Source organism: Bos taurus, chromosome 5, assembly GCF_002263795.3.
Source record: "Bos taurus isolate L1 Dominette 01449 registration number 42190680 breed Hereford chromosome 5, ARS-UCD2.0, whole genome shotgun sequence".
Taxonomy (NCBI): Eukaryota; Metazoa; Chordata; class Mammalia; order Artiodactyla; family Bovidae; genus Bos; species Bos taurus.
In genome coordinates, this window is record NC_037332.1 from 81,210,171 (window position 1) to 81,232,101 (window position 21,931).

A 21,931-nucleotide genomic window follows, 5' to 3' on the forward strand; every position below is an offset into this window, starting at 1 on the left:
AAGACTATTCTCTGCTACTGTACACTTTATATTTTAGGTTGAGGAGACAACAAATTAATATTCTTCAGGTGAAGATCAACACTATAAAACATAGCAAAGAGCAGAGGATTTGACAGAGGCAGAGAGGAGATCTTTTTGGAGGGATGGTTAGAGCATACCACTTGGAAAAGGCAGTAATTAAGAGACTTAAAATAAGTGGTGGTCCAGTGGCTAAGACTCTATGCTCCCAATGCAGGGGTCACGGGTTCAATCCTTGGTCAGGAAACTAGATCTCACATGCTGCAACAAAGAGTTCACCTGATACAATGAAAAGATCCCTCGTGCCACACTTAAGGCTTGGCTCAGCCAAATAAATAAATTAATTAAAAAAAATGTTAACAAAAGACAAGTGAGGGAGGAAAGGAATCATACAAAAACATCAGGAAAGTATGTCAAAAGCAGATGAAAACACAATAGAAAAGTCCAAAATGTGTGTTCAGACTTGGTTTCAGTGAAGACTGGCAATAAGTATAAGATAGGTGCACAATGAGCAAGGGGGGCCTGGTAGGGTAGGAGAGCATCAGAGAAGTAGACAGTGATTAGAGCAGGAAGGTGTAACAGGGCATGGGAAAAATCTGGAGAGCTTTGAGCAGAAGTGTGGCCATACTCTATGTTTGAAGAATGTCACACTTGTAGGGAGTTCCCTGGTTCCGAGCTTTCACTGCTCCGGCCCTGGTTCAATCCCTTATCAGAGAATTGAGATTCCATAAGCCATAGTGTCAGACTTTAGTTTTTGGGGCTCCAAAATCACTGCAGATGGTGACTGCAGCCATAAAATTAAAAGACGATTACTCCTTGGAAGGAAAGTTATGACCAACCTAGATAGCATATTGAAAAGCAGAGACATTACTTTGTCAACAAAGGTTCGTCTAATCAAAGCTATGGTTTTTCCAGTAGACATGTTTGGATGTGAGAGTTGGACTGTAAAGAAAGCTGAGCAACGAAGAATTGCTGCTTTTGAACTGTGGTGTTGGAGAAGACTCTTGAGAGTCCCTTGGACTGCAAGGAGATCCAACCAGTCCATTCTGAAGGAGATCAGCCCTGGGATTTCTTTGGAAGGAATGATGCTAAAGCTGAAACTCCAGTACTTTGGCCACCTGATGCGAAGAGTTGACTCATTGGAAAAGACTCTGATGCTGGGAGGGATTGAGGGCAGGAGAGGAAGGGAACGAGAGAGGATGAGATGGCTGGATGGCATCACTGATTCAATGGACATGAGTCTGAGTGAACTCCGGGAGTTGGTGATGGACAGGGAGGCCTCGTGTGCTGCGATTCATGGGGTTGCAAAGAGTCGGACACGACTGAGCGACTAAACTGAACTGAAGCCATGTGTCATTGTCAAACAACAACAACAACAAAATCACACCTCATTACTGGGAACAACAGATTGTAGAGGGGGCAAGAGTGGAAGAAGAAAATCCAATTAAGAGAATTTTTGGCCTGGGAAAAAATATAAAGTTAATCAGACTACTGGCAGTAGAGGCTTAACAGCTGGTCCTATTTTTAGACAAGACCAACTGGAGTTACTGATGGATAGGAAGTGCATGGATGAAAGGAAAAGAGAAATAAAAGGTGATTCTTAGAACGGTGGTGGCATTTCTAAGATATGATGAACTAGAGAAAACTGGGGAAATGAAAGATAAAAAAGCGTTCCTTTTATATAGGAATTCTCAGAGCCTTAGTGCTAAGAAGAAGCATTGTGAGCTGCCAATATGGCTAGGGCATAACTAATGTTTCTCAAACTTTTAGACCTTGGAATCGTGTGTGTGTATAAAGCATACTTTGGAAAATGCCCCACAAATCCATTTTTCTTGAGAAATCCCCTAGACTCAAAACGAAATGTGTATATAGAGAGTAGGTTGCACTGATTCAGTTTCCCCTTGGTCCCCTATCATCTTGGAATTTTAATGTTAAGAAACTTTGAGGCTGCTTAGTCTAACATCTACATTTTATAATTTTGGAAAACTGACATGTTGAATTGTTGCTGCTAAGTCGCTTCAGTCATGTCCGACTCTGTGCGACCCCAGAGATGACAGCCCACCAGGCTCCCCCGTCCCTGGGATTCTCCAGGCAAGAACACTGGAGTGGGTTGCCATTTCCTCCTCCAATGCATGAAAGTGAAAAGTGAAAGTCAAGTCGCTCAGTCGTGTCTGACTCTTAGCGACCCCATGGACTGCAGCCTACCAGGCTCCTCCGTCCATGGGATTTTCCAGGCAAGAGTACTGGAGTGGGATGCCATTGCCTTCTCCGTTGAATTGTTAATAGACCAGTTTCACAAACCTAGTATCATTTTGCTGACAAAGGTCCATATAGTCAAAGCTATGTTTTTTCTAGTAGTCACATATGGATGTGAGAGGTGGATCATAAAGAAGGGTGATTGCTAAAGAATTGATGCCTTCAAACTGGTGCTGGGAATCACAGCACAACTCTTGAGAGTCCCTTGGACTGCAAGGAGATCAAATCAGTCAATACTAAAGGAAATCAACCCTGAATATTCATTGGAAAGTCTGATGCTGAAGCTGAAGCTCTGATACTTTGGTTACTTGGTGTGAAGAGCTGATTCATTGGAAAAGGCCCTGATGCTGGGTAAGACTGAGGGCAGGAGAAGAAGAGGGCAACAGAGGATGAGATGGTTGGATAGCATGACCAACACAATTAACATGAGTCTGAGCAAACTCCAGGAGATAGTCAAAGACAGGGAAGCCTGGTGAGCTGTAGTCAATGGTGTTGCAGAGTCAGACACAACTTAGTGACTGAACTACAATACGTCATCTTACACTTAAAAAATACACTTCTTCAAAATATATTTACACGTATTAGCTTGAGTTTATCTTTGCTTGAGAAACTGTATATCAAGACGACTATGGCCTCACTACATTTTGACAATGGACTTGAATACCAACATTAGGACCAGAAAGGTGCTGACAATCATTTGGGGGGGAATGATATAAATATCCTGTCTTTTAATGTAGCCATAAAAGAAGTGGATTATGTATCAGTTTTAAAACTTAATATGCACACTCATAATAGGCTAGTTGGTTTCATGAAATTATCCCATTAGGGGCTGACAGACTTGAAGATGATTTTCACTCTTTAGTGATAATTATTTTTATTGTGACATTTAAACATTTTTGCTTTAAATACCACCTATATCCTATATCCTCAATTTCTGCATTTCAGTCTAAGAAAATTTAGACTTATCTGTAATATTATTGTAGCATTAATGGAGTCTCAATAGTAAATGTCTTATTACTGATATTATAACCATAAAGAGTTTCTCTTTTTAAATCATCTACATATTTTAGACAAGTAATAAAATAATCTTTTCTTTATATTTTCAGATAAATAAATTGGACTGCAAGAAATATAGCCTGTATATAAACCTGAAGTTGACATAGAAAACTCCCTCTCTGGGAACACAACTATTGTTGTTGTTCAGTTGCTAAGTCGTGTCTGACTCTTTGCAACCCAACGGACTGCAGCACACCAGGCTTCCCTGTCCTTCACCATCTTCTGGAGCTTGCTCAAACTCACGTCCATTGAGTTGGTGATGCCATCCAACCAGCTCATCCTCTGTCACTCCCTTTTCCTCATGCCCTCAGTCTTTCCCAGCATCAGGATCTTTTCCAATGAGTCAGCTCTTTGCATCAGGTGGCCAAAGTATTGAGCTAAAATTTAGCTTTATGTTGTTATTATAAATCACGTTGAAAGAGATTCTGAACCAACTTCAGGATAACACTGATACAGTAATATACGTTTAGAATGACTCTGACTCTAAAAGATTTCAATATGATCAGGAGAGTGATTTGATCTAAGGCAGTGCCAGGTGCTTTGACCTGAACTTCTGAAATGTCGGTCTGATCTTTATCAGAACATTCAAAGAGCTTTAATGTCTATTGAATACTCAATCCAGAGTTCACATCTCCTTTCCTCTTTGAGAAACTTTTCAACTTTCAAGTATATTTCAAATATAATCTATTTAGTAAAAATCTATCAACATATAAAGAAGTTGTGTAACTTGCCAGCAAGCACAAGATGAATTACAGATGCTCTTTTAAGAGTAAATGAAAAATGGGTATAAAGAGTCTTAAATCCTATTGGCCACAACTAAAGAACTGTGAGTTTTGATTTGTTTTGTTTTTGTTTTTAAGATGTCTTAGGGTAAGTAAATTCTCTTTTTTTGAGTCATCTATAGCTCTACATATTTGGGCAGTTCTGCCTTTTTATCCCAAACTACCACAGAATCCACGGGGAATGGGAACACTCATTTTTGTTCTTCACTAAATCATCTGGGCAGCATAAACCAGCATATATTCCAAACTTTAATGTGCAGGCACACTATTCAGTCTTGTAAGTTAGCGTAAGAGCAGTAGGCCAGAAAAGGATGCACTGGGGGAGGGAGTGAATGTTTTACCTTCGCTTCCTGATAACAGGCACTAGACTTTCTAGTAGAAGGTTCCATGTGTGAAGCTTAATAAACTTGAAAAGAAAATAATTCTGGTAACAACTGCTTTTCTCCTAATTCAGACAATTTCCAAAACATCTGAAAAAAGCCACAGATTTAGGAAAATTTTACAACAAAAGTAAAGGTAATTAAAATTGTATGTGTTAAGTGCCCTAAGTTGCTTCAGTTGTGTCCAAGTTTTTGCGACCCTATGGACTGTAACCTGCCAGGCTCCTCTGTCCATGGAATTTTCCAAGCAAGAATACTGGAATGGGTTGCCAGGCTTTTTTTCCAGGAGATCCTCCTGACCCAGGGATCAAACCTGGGACTCTTATGTCTCCTGCATTGGCAGGTGGGTTCTTTACCACTAGTACCATGTGGGAAATTGTATAGTAAAGTAGTAATTGCATAGAAATTCTATCTTAGGGCTCTGACCCATAAGGTTGTATTTACCTATTAAGTTCCATATTCTACTTTCCAGGGTTCAATGGTAAGAATTTATCTCAAATGAAAAATGGATTGATTCTGGCAAGACAGACTAACCGATTTTAATATGACATTTCCACATAAAGTGTTAAATACAATTTATTACATGTTCCCAAGCCATGAACAACCTTTTTCTACATATTTTCAAATCTTGGTTAGTGCAAAAGCATTGCAAAGATCACTGGTCTTTTGTAAATTAAACAACACAAAAATCCTGAACAAACATTGTTAAGTAACAAATTGATCAAGCACAACAAAAATAAACTCTTATATTTTCATCAATTTAAGTTAATATTTTAGCAATTCTTTTGTGCCAATCTAAGGAACAATATTTGCAAATTACTTTCTATATCCTTTTTTTGTTTTGATTTTTTGGCAATTTAAATTTCATCTTATTTTCAAATAGGAGGAAGAATTACATGACTACTTCTGGGGGTTCTTGTCTTCCTGTGCTATCTTAAAATTCTCAAATGACTGATACATTTTGTCTTTTATGTTTCAATTTACAAAAGCAGGCAAAGGACTGTCCACAAACCTACTTCTTTTTTTTGGCCACACCGCACAACTTGTGGGATCTTAGTTCGCTGACCAGGGAATGAACCCGGGCCCTTGGCAGTGAATGCACATAGTCCTAACCACTGGACTGCCAGGAAATTCCCCAAAAGGCTTTATTGCAAGCTCTCTCCACACATATCAAGTCTAATCTTTTCTTGTTCTGAGCACAGTGTTACTATCACTACTTGCTATGCACAGGTGAACTGGCCTCTGTGTTGTATTTGTTATCTATTTGTTGTTGTTTAGTCACCAAGTAGTGTCTGACTCTGCGATCTGGACTATAGCTACTCTAGACTGTAGCTAGCCAGGCTCCTCTGTCCATGGGATTTCCCAGGCAAGAATACTAGAGTCAGTTGCCATTTCCTTCTCCAGAGAATATTCCCAACTCAGGGATAGAACCTGTCACCTGCACTGGCAGGTGGATTCTTACCACTGAACCACCTGGGAAGCCCTTGGTTATCGATTACTGTGTAACAAATCACCCTAATCATGGCTTAAATCAAAACAAAAAACTGTGATATTAATCATCTCCCTGTTTTTGTGGGTCAGGAAACTGGGTGCAGATTAACTGAGTGCCTCTCATGCATGGTCTCTGCCAAGGCGTTACAATCAAGGCGTCACTGGGGCTGCAGTCAACTCAAAGTTCAGCTGGGAAAGATGCTGATTCCAAGCTCACTGAGTGGTTGATGATAGGCCTCAAAACATCCACTTTCAACAGAGCTCATGTGAGCTTCTCCACAAGGCTGCTTAATAACATAACAGCTGACTTCTCCCAAAGCAAGGAACCCAAGGGAGAATTAGACACAGCAGGAGCACACCGAGAGAGCAAGATAACACCCAAGCCAGAGGCCACAATCTTCCTAAAAGTCAACTTCACTTCATCCAGCCCAGGCTCAAGGGGAGGTAATTACATAAGTACAGGGCTTCACTGGAAACTATCTACTGTGTATTATCTCAGTTTTATTCTACTGAAACTGAATGAGGCCATTGAGGCTTAGGACTGTTATGACTTGCCCGAGTGGTGGGGACAGGATTCAAATACAGGTGTGTATGATACCAAGCTATTCTCTCAACCACAATACTCCAGTGCCTTTTCAGATAAGAACTTCAGTTATGGCCGGGGGCCTTGGCACAGTATCTGTTTTGCTATAAATATTTAGGGGTTTCTTGCACTGTGTACACTTGTGCAAAAACTTGTCAAGATGCCAAAAGCCCTATAGATACAGTTATTAAAACATGTAATTTTCTTTTCTTCCTAAACAGCAGGTTCAGGAAGCTTTCTGTTATATTAACATATAAATGTTTCCCTTAAAATGCAACAGAAGCATCTGAAGAATAACTGGCATGTTAAATACATCACATATGCCTTAAAGGATCTGTAAACCTCAGTGCCTGTATATAAAAACAATAGATTACTTCTTTCCAGATCCATAATGAAAGAAAGGGGAAATACTCAAAAAGGCACTGTGTGGGGTGGACCTCACCTTGGGGGTACCTCTGAGGTTTCGACAATCTTTGCTTGCTTATCTTCTTTTCCACTAGTGATAGAAGGGGCTACGTGCGCAGGGTGAGCTACCCCACACCTGCGACACATATCTGATTCCCATTAGGAAATCCTCAGTATCCAAAATAGAACCAATGGAACAAAGAAACATTTAATCAGATGGAAGTCAGTGAGAATAGATGTTTTTCCTCTTATTTTAAATAAAAAGGCTGCTCTTCTTTTCCATTCAGGATTTTACAGCGTGTACTTGACTGCTAAAGCCTTGAAAAAACATGATGCCGTACGTCTGGCACATTTTAAAACACATTTATCCACCTAAAGGAATCAAGTAGGAAAACACCCTAAAATCCCAGCTGGCTTGAGAAAAGTGAAAAAACCATAACCTCCCTCCTTGTAAACAAGTAAAGGAGGTTTGGTTTCAATTAAGAAAGCTAAATTTGGATATTATTGTCTAAAACTGGCAATAGCAATAGCACCTGCTCAAAGAGATGCTGAAAATACTCAACACTGGAACCTACCAAACAGAAGATACAAGAAGTCAGGGATTACGGCAAAGCTTGAGAGTTCTCTCTCCAACATCCACTCATCTTTCTTACCAATAAAATTCCACTTTAGTCCTAGGAAAAATGTGAACTTCCTCAAGGTATCATTCCCAAGATTTCCTTCCAGCTGGCTGCAAGGGGTAACTAAAGAGATGTTAGTGCAAGTTATTGGGGAGGATCTCCAGAAGAGCTCCTTAAAAGTGGACAGACACCTGTCTCGATTTTCTTTTCCCTTTTTGATTCTTGCATCCTTCCCTTTTCCTCTACCTCAAATGTATTTACTGGAGCTCCAGCTGCCATTTTATAGCCTTAATCATGTAAGCCAGTGCTAAGGAGTTAAAAGGTACAAAGTCAGAGTGAGAGTGTGTGTGTGTGAAAGTCACTTAGTCATGTCTGACTCTTTACAACCCCTTGGACTACATATACAGTGCATGAAATTCTTCAGGCCAGAATACTGGAGTGGGTAGCCTTTCCCTTCTCCAGGGGATCTACCCAACCCAGGCACTGAACTCAGATCTCCCACATTGCAGGCGGATTCTTTACCAGCTGAGTCACAAGGGATGCCCAAGAATACTGGAGTGGGTAGCCTATCCCTTCTTCAGCAGATCTTCCCAACCCAAGGAATCGAACCAGGGTCTCCTGCATTGCAAGTGGATTCTTTACCAACTGAGCTATCAGGGAAGCCCTACAAAGTCAGAAGGATCCTGAATTTTTTATGACTTTGCTAAGCTTTTGTACCTTTAAACTACTCACCTCTGACTTACTGCTATTTCTAGCTTCTGTTACTAGGAGGAAAGTATAAGTTCCAGTGAAAAGGGTACCAAGACTACACTGTGTGTGTCTACTACTAAAACAGAAACAAAAATGTACTTGAGGATAAGCTCAAAATGTTGGAAGTGAGACTGAAATTTCCACTGAGTTAGAAATTTTCATTTGGGGGCTGAAAAACAACTAGTGGAATATAATGTCCTGTAATAGCTTAAGAGTATATGAATGGTTAAAAATAAAAAATCATAGTAATCAGGTTATGCCAATCACCTGAACATATACACCTCCAAGTTGCATTGACAAGTATCTTTTCTTTTCTTGTTCTTTGCTAGAGTATCTAATCTACAAACTTTAGAGTGAAAACACCTAAAAATGTTAAAAAATAAATAAAGGGGATGAATTTTAAACTAAAGCAGTGAAATTTTGCCTAGGCAAACAAGTTAATATATGGAAAGAAACAAAGTTCTTAATCAATTTAAAACTTATGGATAAAATATGATAGTTTTGTCCCTAGGAAATTCCAAGTAATTTTGCAGATTAACTTTGGTAAGTAGACAGGACATTGTGGCATAAATATATATTTATATTGACTTTCCATCAGTTTCACACTCATTGTTTGGTGTTCATTTTCCATTCAACATGAAATATATAAAACATATATTTTATGCACTTCTGGAACAAAAAATATTTAATAAATATTTAAAAATCAAGACAGAATGAGTAGAACCAGACACAATCTGATCTCAACCATACAGTTAAGGGACTCATCTCAACAATAAAATAACAGCACCAGTAGCTAACAGCAAAAGTGAATGTTTTATGTGCCAAGTAATGTAAACACTACACATGCTAACTAATTAAATTCTCATAATAATCCTATGTGAGGTAGGAACTATTTTAATCTCTATTTTACAGATGAACAAAATGTGGCAAGAGAGGTTAAAGTACTTGCCTAAATTTACACATCTAATAAATTGCAAAGGTCAGTTTTAATCCAGGAAATCTGATTCAAAACCACACATTTCTACTTGTATACTATTCTTACTAAGATGAAAAGTAGACCTACGCCATGCTACTATGTTAAAGTTAAAAGACTTTCCAATAAAATGGGACAATCCAGTAATGGTAAACAAAACAAGAAAAGACCAAGAATCTTCTATTTCTTTCTTTAAATATCTGTAGGGAATTTGCAAATCAGAATTGGTGGCGTTTTGGGTAGAAATTTCATAAATTGATGGTTCATAGCCCAGAGATATTTGTGAGGCTGCTATAAAAGCTATTATATGACTTGTTACTATTTCAACCACTTACTTTTCTTGTCAAATAAATAATAATGATCATCTGTAGTTGCTTTTTATACATCCAAAAGAAGCAAATGGTTGGAAACTAGAATTCTTACAGAAAGAGCCATGTCAATTAATAAAAATGCCCATTTAAAATTTTTATTTCTCACCTATACTTGTATTTTTATATTTATATTGACAAGGGAGAAAGGTTCAGAAGAAAACCTGGCAAAGTGTCTTAAGTGTAATCCACCTTCCCCAAGCATCTTTACAAATGCATCACAACTAGGAAGTAAGATTAACAAAGGTGGGAGGAAATTTTATTTCTTACAAAAGTTACCCATAAGTGCATACTGCGTTTGAGATGCACCTGAAATATCATATAAAGTATCACACAGTCCCAAGACATCTGCTCTTTCTCCATACAGTGTACTTTCTGAGGCCGCCATTAATTACGGCAATGCAGCCAATACAGTGAAACTTTTCTCTTTTTATTTTAATGCGGACAAATTCAGCCAATACACTGAAACTCTTTCTTCTTGTGTTCTGATGTAAACAAATGACATTATGCAAGGAAATAGCAGGATCAGGTAATCTAAATGGTGTGTGGTAAAACAAATGCAGACTATTATCATAGAGAAATTCCATAGGTATGACCTATCCAAATGACTTACCACCTCATTTACTATATAGGTATCACTATGCTTGGATGAAAAATGATAGTTTTGCTGATGTATATCTAGATTTCTGTAAGTAAAAGACACTGTGGAGTTTAAAGTCTTCAGGAAATGCCAAGATAGTGACTCTGAATATAACCGTATATATGAAATATATGTTAAATGTTAAGTATGCTAAACCAAAAATCAAATCATATGCTCTGAGTAGAAGTTGGTCTTACTAATTTTTCTATGAAAATCTAGCAGTCAAAAGCTATATGGAATCAGAGGAAAGAAGCAGAGAGAATGTTTCCTAATTCATTCTACGCCAACATTCTAGTAATGTTGTGGCCAACATTACTCTAATACCAACACCAAACAAAGACATAAACAGAAAACAAGACATCTCTCATGAACACAGATGAAAAAATCCTTGATAAAATACTAGCAAATCAACCCAAAAAAGGATAAAAAGAATTATATACAATGACAAAGTAGGTTTTATCTCAAGTATGCAAGGCTAGTTCAACATTCAAAAATTAATCATCACATCAACAAGCTAAATAAGAAAAACCACATGATCATATCAATAGATGCAGACAATGATTTGACAAAATCTAACACACACAATAAAATCCCTCAGCGAACTAGGAAGGAGGGAAACTTTCTTAACTTCATAGACACTATTCACAAAAAACCTTGAGCTAACATTATACTTTAGGTGATAAATTCAAAGCTTTCCTACTAAGATCAGGTGCAAGGCAAGGATGTCCTCTCTTAACCATCCTTTCAACATCATAACAGAAGTCCTTTCTAATGCAATAAGTCAAGAAAGCAAAATAAAAGCTATACAGATTGAAAGGAAGGTAAAAATCTTTGTTTTATAATAAAGATGGAATGATAAACAGATGGCAAACATACATATGAAAAGATGCTCAACATCATATGCCTTCAGAGAAATACATATTAAAATGACATACCCCTACACACCTATTAGAATGACCAAAATCTGGAAAATTTACATCTCTAAATGCTAGCGAGGATATGGAGCAACTCGCATTCACTGCTGGTGGGAATGCAAAATGGTCCAGCCACTTTGGAAAACAATTTGGTGGTTTCTTATAAAACTAAACGTATTTTTACTATATGGTTCAGAAATTGTGCTCCCTGGTATTTAACAAAGGAGTTGAAAATTTATGTTCATACATAAAACCTAAATGTGAATGTTTATAGCAGCTTTCTTCATAACTGCCCAAATTTGGGAATAAATATGATGTCGTGGGTGTTCTTTGGAAGGAATGATGCTAAAGCTGAAACTCCAGTACTTTGGCCACCTCATGCAAAGAGTTGACTCATTGGAAAAGACTCTGATGCTGGGAGGGATTGGGGGCAGGAGGAAAAGGGGACGACAGAGGATGAGATGGCTGGATGGCATCACCGATTTGACGGACCTGAATTTGTTTGAGTGAACTCCGGGAGTTGGTGATACACAGGGAGGCCTGGCGTGCTGCGATTCATGGGGTTGCAAAGAGTTGGACACGACTGAGCGACCGAACTGAACCGAATGATGTCCTCCAACAGGTGAATGGGTAAACTGTAGTATATCCAGAAAATGAAATACTATTCGGCACGAAAAAAAAAAAATGAGTGATCAAACCATGAAAAGCCATGGAGGAAAGTTAAATGCCTGTGCTGTGTGCTAAGTAGCTTCAGTCATGTCTGACTCTTTGCAACCCCATGGACTGTAGTCTGCCAAGTTCCTCTGTCCATGGGGTTCTACAGGCAAGAATACTGGAGTGGTTTGCCATTCCCTTCTGCAGGGGATCTTCCTGACCCAGGGATCGAACCTGCCATCTCTCATGTCTCTTGCATTGGTAGGCAACATTCTTTACCACTAGCGGCACCTGGGAAGCCGTAAATGCCTAATAATAAGAGAGAGAAGCCAATCTGAAGAGGTTACATATGATTCCAATTATATGACATTTTGTTGAAGAAAAAACCCACAGACAGTAAAAAGATCACTGGTTGTTGGGGTGGAGTAGGAGGTGTTGAATAGGCAGAGCACAGAGGATTTTTAGGACAGTAAACATAAACCGTATGATGTTACAGGGTGGCAAGTCATGAGTTTGATCCCTGTATGATGTTACAATGCAGGGATGCGGGTTTGATCCCTGGGTCGGGAAGATCCCCTGGAGGAGGGCATGGCAACTCAGTAGTCTTGCTTGGAGAATCATCACAGACAGAGGAGACTGGTAGGCTACAGTCCATAGGGTCACAAAGAGTTGGACACGACTGAAGTGACTTAGCATGCACATATCATTATGTATTTGTCAAAACTTATGAAATTTACAATACAAAGAATGAATCCCAGTCTAAACTGTGGATTCTGAGTGACTGCGATGTGTTACTGTATGTTCACCAGTTGTAACAAATGTACGAACCTGTGGGGGATGCTGATAACAGGGAGACGGTGCATCTCTGGGGGCAGAGAGTATATGGTAAATCTCTGTATCTTCCTCTCAATTTTGTTATAAACCTAAAACTACTAAAAAGATAAATCTATATAGTTCTTCATTTAGTCAAAGAAAACACTGAAGTATATTTTAAAATTTATGTTGAGTATATATATATATAAGTACAATTTTTAACAAAAAGTAGACCTTTCAGTGATCAGAGAGCTTTACATAAAAATGAATCATGTGTCCAGCATTACCTATGTCGTGAGCTGAGAGAGAAATGAGAAAACGTAGGGACACTGTTTAGGGAGGAAGACCACTACACTAATGCAGATATTAGAGACCTCTGCAGAAGTACTCTTCCTCAGAGGTGGCATTAAAGCTGGGATTGCCAAGAGTTCATTAGTTCATAAATTACTTCCAAAATTACCAATCTAGTATTCATATTTTAAGGAATATTGAACCACAGTTAAGAAAAGACATGTTTGGAGTCTTGCTCAGTTAAAGTCAACAGAAGAATTGAGTTCTTTGGGGGAGTGTTACAAATAGATTTTACGTGTATCCTATAGATAGGAAACAAAGTCACAACTGATTGCATTGAATCTGGGCCCATCAAAAAGAGGGATGAAATCCTGGAAAGCAAAGAAAGCTGACTGGCATTTCATTTCCTTGAGGGACTTCATCCCACTATTTGATGATCACTCCACAAGGTTCCTTGTACTAAAACTGTTGTTATGCAAAAGAATTGTACAAAGTTGTACAAAATATTGATTTCATCAGGTAAATTTAGTAGTTTCAAAAGAAGTCTCAAAAGTAGAATGGAAACTAAGTACTGACAATTCTGATCATCACTCCTATTTTACAGATGAGGAAATTAGAACATCAAAGAGTTCTGTATCTGAGGACTGGCAGTAAACTATATTCAGAACATACAAGTTCTTGGCTCCAGAGTCTAAACTCATACTGTCGTGCTGAATTAATGTCCAATACTTTGTGATAGAAGATGAATATTTAATGAAAACAGTATTTATGGGGAGTGGTTCTTGCCTGGAGAATCCCAGGGATGGGGGAGCCTGGTGGCTGCCGTCTATGGGGTCACACAGAATCGGACATGACTGAAGTGACTTAGCATAGCATAGCATAGCATATCTTTTTAAATCAACTTTAGTAAATGGTATAGGGAGAATAAATAATAGTGTAAAGGACTATTCAGATTCTAGAATACATGAAAGTGAAGTCGCTCAGTCGTGTCCAACTCTTTGAGACCCCATGGACTGTAGCTTGCCAGGCTCCTCCATCCATGGATTTTTCCAGGCAAGGATACTGGAGTGGGTTGCCATTTCCTTCTCTAAGGGAATCTTCCCAACCCAAGGATCAAACCAGGTCTCCTGCACTGCAGGCAGATTCTTTACCATCTGAGCCACCAGGGATGCATTGTTGCTAACATACATGAAAGTACAGGAAAAATGAAGAAAACATTTAATTAAAAAATTATTACAAGGTATCTACACATGCTAAAGACTACAAAGTACTTCTGTTGTCCAAATCAAATAGTGAAGCTGTTGGAAGGGTTAATGAAACACATTTCAAATAAAGTTTGAAAAAAAAAAATCACAGCAAAGCAACATTTCAAAATCTGGTTCTCATTATTTGGCTATTTAATCCAAAAAAGGTAAACGGTGGGGGTGGGGTGCTGGGGAGAGGGAGCACTATGAATGAATGAATAAATAAATATTAAGGATCACTTCAGTGGCTAAATTTTCTGTATTCTTGAGTCATTACAAAGCGAACCACATAATTTTTAGTTACATCCATCTCAAAATAGTCTTTGGTAATGCAAAAATGGAAGCTTTAATAGAATTGAGAAGTATGTTTATCAGATAATCAAAATACCAAAATGATAGTTATCAATAACAACCACTTAAAGTGTAACTTACTAGAAAATTGACATAAATTACTTGATTAAAGGATAAAACCACAAAAATTAATCTTGAAGAAAATATTTAAAACTCAGTTTATATTTTATAGGCAAGCAAACTATTGACAGAAAATGAAGTGAACAAATTTAATGTAAAAATAAGGATTATTTGTTTTGGAAACTTGCTCCTAATTAAGAGATTGCAGGTGCCTGATTTTGAGTATGAATAAGCCAGGTGCAATTTCACAACTCTTAAAATGTGAAAAAGAGACTCAATGAAAATATTTTAAAGCAGAACTTTACTATAATTAAAAGCTCATTTAAAAAGTATATAAGCATACTCTTCTCTAAAATCTGGAAATTTTACATTGTTCTTCCTCTTTCTTTAAACTTTTATATTCACTCAGTGTTCCCTACCATTTTCATCCTAGCAATATATGTTATGCTCAACAGTGATCACTCCATTTTACTTCTCTGAAAATATGCATTTAAAAATTAAAATTCATTGAGCCTTTTCAGAGTTTAAATTATAATTTCTGAAGTCCTTTCATTGTTAAGTCATCAGAGATAACACTAATTAAGGACTGCTCAATTATAAGTCCATGATAGCATTTGATAGAGATCAGTCACATCTCAATGTAAATCCCCTTTTTCAGTTTTCTTTTGGGCAAACACTTCAAACTTCACTTCCTAACCATCTTCCTGTTGCACATTTTGCTTCAAGCATCCTGTCTTTCTTACATTTTCTCAAATACAACCAAGCAGTCTTCTATATCAGCCCACTGCTCTTGGTGTTTTATCTGGAATGTTCTTCTCCTAGACAGTTGCATGACTTGATCACTGTCTATATTCATGTCTATTCTTCAATGCCAACTCAGTTCATCACTGAGGCCTGCTCTCACTCACTTTCTTTTTTTGTTCACTCACTTTAAAAGAGCATCCCTACTCTTCATCTGCATCAGTAACTCCTGATCCTTCTTCATGACATTTATTATCCCCAAACATTATCAGTTCAGCCGCTCAAGTCCTGCCCAGCTCTTTGCGACCCTGTGGACTGCAGCATGCCAGACTTTCCTGTCCATCATCAACTGCCGGAGCCTGCTCAAACTCATATCCATCAAGTCAGTGATGCCATCCAACCATCTAATCCTCTGTCATCCCCTTCTCCTTCCTGTCTTCAATCTTTCCCAGCATCAGGGTCTTTTCAAATGAGTCAGTTCTTTGCATCAAGTGGCCAAAGTATTGTAGCTTCAGCTTCAGCATCAGTCCTTCCAGTGAATATTCAGGACTGATTTCCTTTAGTATTGACTGGTTTGATCTACTTGGTGTCCAAGGGACTCTCAAGAGTTGTCTCCAACACCACAGTTCAAAAGCATCAATTCTTCGGCGCTCAGCTTTCTTTATAGTCCAACTCTCACATCCTCACTCTCACATGACTGCTGGAAAAATCATAGCTTTGACTAGATGGACCTTTGTCAGCAAAATAATGTCTCTGCTTTTTAATATGCTGTCTAGGTTGGTCATAGTTTTTCTTCCAAGGAGCAAGTGTCTTTTAATTTCATGGCTGCGGTCACCACCTGCAGTGATTTTGGAGCCCTCAAAAATAGTCTCTCACTGTTTCCATTACTTCCCCATCTATTTGTCATGAAGTGATTGGGACCAGATGCCATGATCTTAGTTTTTTGAATGTTGAGTTTTAAGCCCACTCTGCTCTTTCACTTTCATTAAGAGGCTCTTTAGTTCTTCTTTGCTTTCTGCCATAAGGCTGGTATCATCTGTGTATCTGGGGTTATTGATATTTCTCCCAGCAATCTTGATTCCAGCTTGATTCCACCAAAATATACATGTACTTATTGTCAGTCTCACAGCCTATTAAAATGTAAGCTCCCTAGAAAATCCTAAGGAAAATAGGGATTCTGATATATTTACTTTTATATCTACAATGTTTAAAATAGTACCTGGCATATGGGGTGTTGACTAAATGTTTGATGAATTTATTGAATAAAGAACAAAAAGAGAAAAAAATAACTATTTTAGCAGTTACACTTTAGAAAAAAATACTGTCATACATTTTCAAAATTTTCAAGATTTTAATATTTTTACCTTCAAATAGATGTATAAATTATTTAAAATGATTTTAAAAGCTTGCAAATCATTTTAAAAAATAGTACACTAGTGATAGGGCTTCCCTCATAGCTTAGTCGGTAAAGAATCTGCCTGCAAGGCAGGAGACCCATGTTCGATTCCTGGGTTGGGAAGATTCCCTGGAGAAGGAAATGGCAACCCACTCCAGTATTCTTGCCTGGAGAATCCCATGGGCAGAGGAACCTAGAATCGATGGGGTCACAAGAGTCAGACACAATTTAGTGACTAAACCACCACACTGTGATGGCTATTCTTTAAAATTACATAATCTAATTAATAAAGTACAATATCACATGTGATAAAGGTTTGCATTCTAAATAATGGATAACGGTTTTTATTTGTATGGTGTGTGTGTGTGTGTGTGTGTGTGCTCAGTTGCATCTGACTCTTTGTGACCCCATGGACTGCAGCCCGCCATGCTCCTCTGTGTGTAGATATACTCAGGATGAATGGGAGAATAAAAGAATTAGTAACAGTAATTTATAAAACTATTTGAAAATCATACATATTTTGAAATTTATAACAAATCAATAAAATGAGCAAATTGTCAAGTTTCTTCATTTCTGTCACTGAAAATTGTTATTGGAAACTCTCATTTTCTAAACTTTGTTAGATCTATTACTACAGGGAGGGTTCCAACCTAATTTCTTTGACATTGACAATTTTAGGCTTTTAAAACTAGAAGAACTAATGATGTTGAAGTCTCTCTGAAAAAGTAGCATTCTGCAATGCTCCATGAGTCGATATAACACTGTGAGTCCTCAAACATCCTGGAATCTCAAGGAGTGCTTAGCTGGACCTAAAGGAAACTCCTTTCAGTGGTCTCTGGATACACAAGCTCTGCTTGCTTCAGCTGACTTCAAAATCCAATCCTCTTGTCACTATCTGTGTGAGGGTCAAATGTAATATTGGCTACATACACCTTTTAAAAATTACTATTTAAAAAAAAAATAAAATAAAAAATAAAAATTACTATTTGAATCCAGGCCACACAGTAGAGATACAAAGTATCACTCAAAAAGAATTCTGTCCTTGTCTACAGATACTGCCTTATCCATTTCTGCGTGGAGAAGTGGCCCAGCACCAGTTATTAATATCATCACTATAAAACAAATTATCATAAAACTTAGTGGTATAAAACAACCATTGATCATGCTTATAAATTCTGTGAGTTAGGAACTGGAATATGGTGCAGCTGGACAGCTTATTTTATCTTCATGTTTGGGACCTCAGCTGGAAAACTTGAAGGCCAGGAGCTAGCACATCTGAGGACTCAATCACTCTCATATCTGATGGTTGATGCTGGTCCCCCCACATAGGCTACTTTCAATTTTGTCACTGCTAGGTGGCCAGATATCACAAGATAGTGTTTCAAGAAAGAAAAAGATATAGGTGGTAGCCTTATTGCCTTATCTAGCCTTGAAATTACATAGTGTCATATCGTCACGGGCTTCCCAGGTGGCACCGGTGGTAAAGAATCCACCTACCAAATGCAGGAGATATAAGAGATGCGGGTTTGATCCCTGGGTCAGGAAGATCCCCTGGGGGCAGGCATGGCAACCCACTCCAGTATTCTTGACTGGGAAATCCCATGGACAGAGGAGCATGGCAAGCTACACAGTCCATAGGATCACAAGGAGTCAGACACTACGGAAGCGATTTAGCATGCACAGATGCATATCGACCACATTCTATTTGCTGAGGCATTCGCAAAGTTCAGCCCCAGACTGAGGGGAGTGACAGGAGAATGCTGGCCTGGAAACACTACTGTGGGCTTTTTTGAAGAATATAACCCAACACAGGTCCTACCTGGATGCTATTTATCATGCTCAATTTCTTGAGGGTGTTACTTCTACCTCCAGTTCAGGTGACTGTTGAAGGAAGTAAACATTTACCTAAATTACAAGAGGTAACAGGTCTCTGAATTGTGTTCAGGAAGAATAACTTTAATCTTTATCGGACTTAAAACACAGGAAAAATCAAGGTCAAGAAATAAATATGGAGGATTAGGCAAATAGTGATGGGATAATATAGTCAAGAGACAAATTATTTTCCTCATTGGTTTATTTCCACAAATCACTTGCAACTGAACTTGCCTTTCTTCTTAAAAAATTTTAACAACATCCTCAAAAACATATCATACCATATCTCCTTGAAAACTATGCCCTTGCCTAGACATATGTTTCTGTCCCCACTATCTACTTGCCTTCCTTAGCAAATAGAAAACAAGAAGGGAACCAGGTGCTTGTACTCATCTTACCCTATTAACTTCACAGAAAGCCCATTCTTAGTCCTGTGGGTTTACATTGCTCTGTGAGTTGAGCAGCATGAAAATGCTCCTGAAGCCTCAATGTAAATTGTTTCTAATCCTATAAAAACCCCAAAACACACCCAGATAATGGGCAGGAAACTGAGCTAAACCAACTTCATTGGTCAGCATCTTTCTCTAAACATGATGTGGATCAAATGGGAAGCCAAAACTCCAGCCTTCTCCTGCTGGACACTCAAGTCAAACCTGTTTTAGCTAAAGAGGATTCTGAATATACTTTTAAAATGTAAAGAACAAGGGTTGAAATAATGGACATATAAAAAACAGACAACAGTCTACTTAAACTTGTTTTCTCTTTTTAAAACTAAGATATAATCAATATATCATATATTTAAACAAAGCAGGATATAGCAGGAAGCAAAATCTCTCCTAACACAACTCCCAGAGAAGATCATCGATCACTTTTTCCTTTTTGTTTATTAAAATATATTTTCTAGTACAATACTCACACAGAGGCATACAGCAAAATATGTTCATATATACAGAATCATATAATCTAGGAGGTTTTACAACCATATCAACAAATCTAGATTTGCTTTAGCAGACACATGATATTCTATTATAATATAATTCATTTAATCAGTCCCCTGTGGATGGACATTTAGGTTGATTCTAACTTTGAAACTACTGAAAAATAGAACTCTACTTGGGTGACTATGTGCCAAGGGATATTTAACAAAACACATTTTCAAAGGTGGTAGGGACTGAGTGTCAAACTTTCTGTAGTAGCTTACAGGGCAGTTGAAAGGGAAAAGCTTGCTTAAAGATGTATACATGTAAGATGATACTCTACTTCACAAATCAGAAAAGTTAACCTGTTAAGATATGTTGGTAGTAACAGGGCTTAGGGCTTAACTCTTGTTAATGAGGCCCTTGGGAAAATATAAACACTCTGCCGAAGTCGAATCATGTCTGTGCACCACATTCGTGTCTTCAGCTCAAGCTTCTGGCGCTCCAGCCTGCAATTGAGGCCTTGCATCAGATGCCAAACTAAACATTTGGGAACAAGAATTGTAATGACCTTCTGTTTATATTTGTTTGTTCTAAGTAATTTAAAAACATATAACATGAAGCAAAACACAGAAAAATTAGGATGGGGAAATAACTCTAAGAAATAGGAAACTGGATATCTTTCAAAGCATTTTCTTGGATAGGATATTCATATATTATTCAGAGCACCTAATTAATTGTCAGTGTTGATCAGCATGGCCTCTGAAACAGAGAAAGAGGAGGGGGATATATGAATTCTATTCAGACATTAGTGAAAAATACAAAAAGTTAAAATTACCTGAATGCACAAGATAAGAGCAGAACACAGACTCTTTCCAATTCACTTTCCATATCTCCATGTCTGGTGAAGTTTGCATGACTGACTAATAGCTATTCTAGTGAAGCCACAAGAGACTGATTATTGCTATTATTTTTTTAATCATGAACTTTTTTATATAATTAAACCCTTCCTCCTTCTCTATTTTAAGAAGGGAAAATAATTGTCTGCCCCTGAAGGCTTTCATATGAAACGTGCCAAAGCACATTGCTGATGGTGTAAAAAGGACTTTGACATGTTTAGCATGAAATACTTCAGTGTCTGAAGACTATTCTCTTCTTAAAATGTCAGATTATTCTCAAATGGCCTAGATGAGTCTGTGGACTTATTAAAAGAATGTGCTAACTAACATCTCCTCTGTTTGTCTTTACAATGTAAGTTCCTAAGGAAGAAATTTCCCTTTGGGGGAATAGCAGTGCCCGGGTGTCTGAGATGCTGGCAGTTTTCTGCTTGACTAACGTTCTGGTTACACAAGTGTGCTTCCTTTGTGAAAATTCACTGAGTGGTAGCCTTAGAATTTACATTAAACTAAAATAAAAGGTTTTATAAAGAGAAGCAGCTGAGTAGATACAGCTTCATCTACTCTAGTTAATTTCTCTTGATATTTAAAAAATATTAATGGGCTATTATTGATAACCAGCACAACCAAATCAAAAGACAGTCTTCCTACTGTGAATCACTTTGTTATGCACTTGCTAAGTACAAATATTTTCTTAACTGAGAGGGTGATGCAATCAATGGCTAACATATGCTTTTCTTACTTTCATCAGCATAATTATCATAATACTGTCTGAAATAAAATATTCAATTTACTCTAAATATTGACAGTAAAGACTAACTAAGCACTTGTAATGTGCCAGGTGTCAGGCTCTGAGCTAAGTGGGTTACATGCCCACTACCATTTAATTATTAAAAAAGTTGGAGCTTTCTTGCTGAGAAACACCATTCTAAGGTGGCACATTCTGAATAGTCAATAAGATTAGCTATTACTTGCACAGAATTTACCTTCCTTTATCGTTTGCAGGTTCTTTCACTTTTTCAAGCATAGCTGAGGTCTATGATATGCCGGGCAAGGTTCTAAACAATGCTGCAGCTTTAAGATTCCTATTTCTCCAACTCACCTCTTTGGGGGAATGATGGAGGACATACTTCTGGGAGAAGTTTTGACAATGATGCTGTGAATATCTTTGAATGTTATAGCATATCTGGGACTCAACAAAGAAAAGCACAGAGTAACAGAGGAAAGTAATTACAAGGAAGCTTTCCATACTTCAGCATGCTTAAATAATCACTTCACTATAGATGAGATTTATCTGCCAACCAATAACCATTCTGTGGTACCTATTCTCCTTAGTATCACTCAATTTGTCATTTATTGTTTGTCAATTACTCCATGTGATAACAACCAATTCAATCAGTTCATAAACTCTATGAGAATGGGGGTAACTGGACCACCAGGGAATTCCCTCTTTATATACC

At 37.9% G+C, this 21,931-nt stretch overlaps 1 protein-coding gene across 17 annotated transcripts in view; it reads right to left on the reverse strand.

Annotated features, from left to right (window-relative positions):
• CCDC91 (coiled-coil domain containing 91) overlaps nt 1-21,931 on the reverse strand; it is a 394,283-nt gene that overhangs the window by 11,957 nt on the left and 360,395 nt on the right. The window contains exons 13-14 of one of the 17 annotated variants that reach the window (XM_024991849.2): nt 21,574-21,663; nt 20,191-20,337 (exon numbers count right to left, since the gene is read on the reverse strand). The exons of 12 other annotated variants lie outside the window; for them this stretch is intronic. In XM_024991849.2, the coding sequence (XP_024847617.1) occupies nt 20,326-20,337; nt 21,574-21,663 (102 nt within the window). In that variant the 3' untranslated portion in view covers nt 20,191-20,325. Of the gene's footprint in view, nt 1-4,116; nt 4,583-18,605; nt 18,668-20,190; nt 20,338-21,492; nt 21,664-21,931 lie in introns of those variants that run through there. 4 more of the 17 variants (XM_024991852.2, XM_059886504.1, XM_059886498.1 and 1 more) reach the window with 4 other exon arrangements.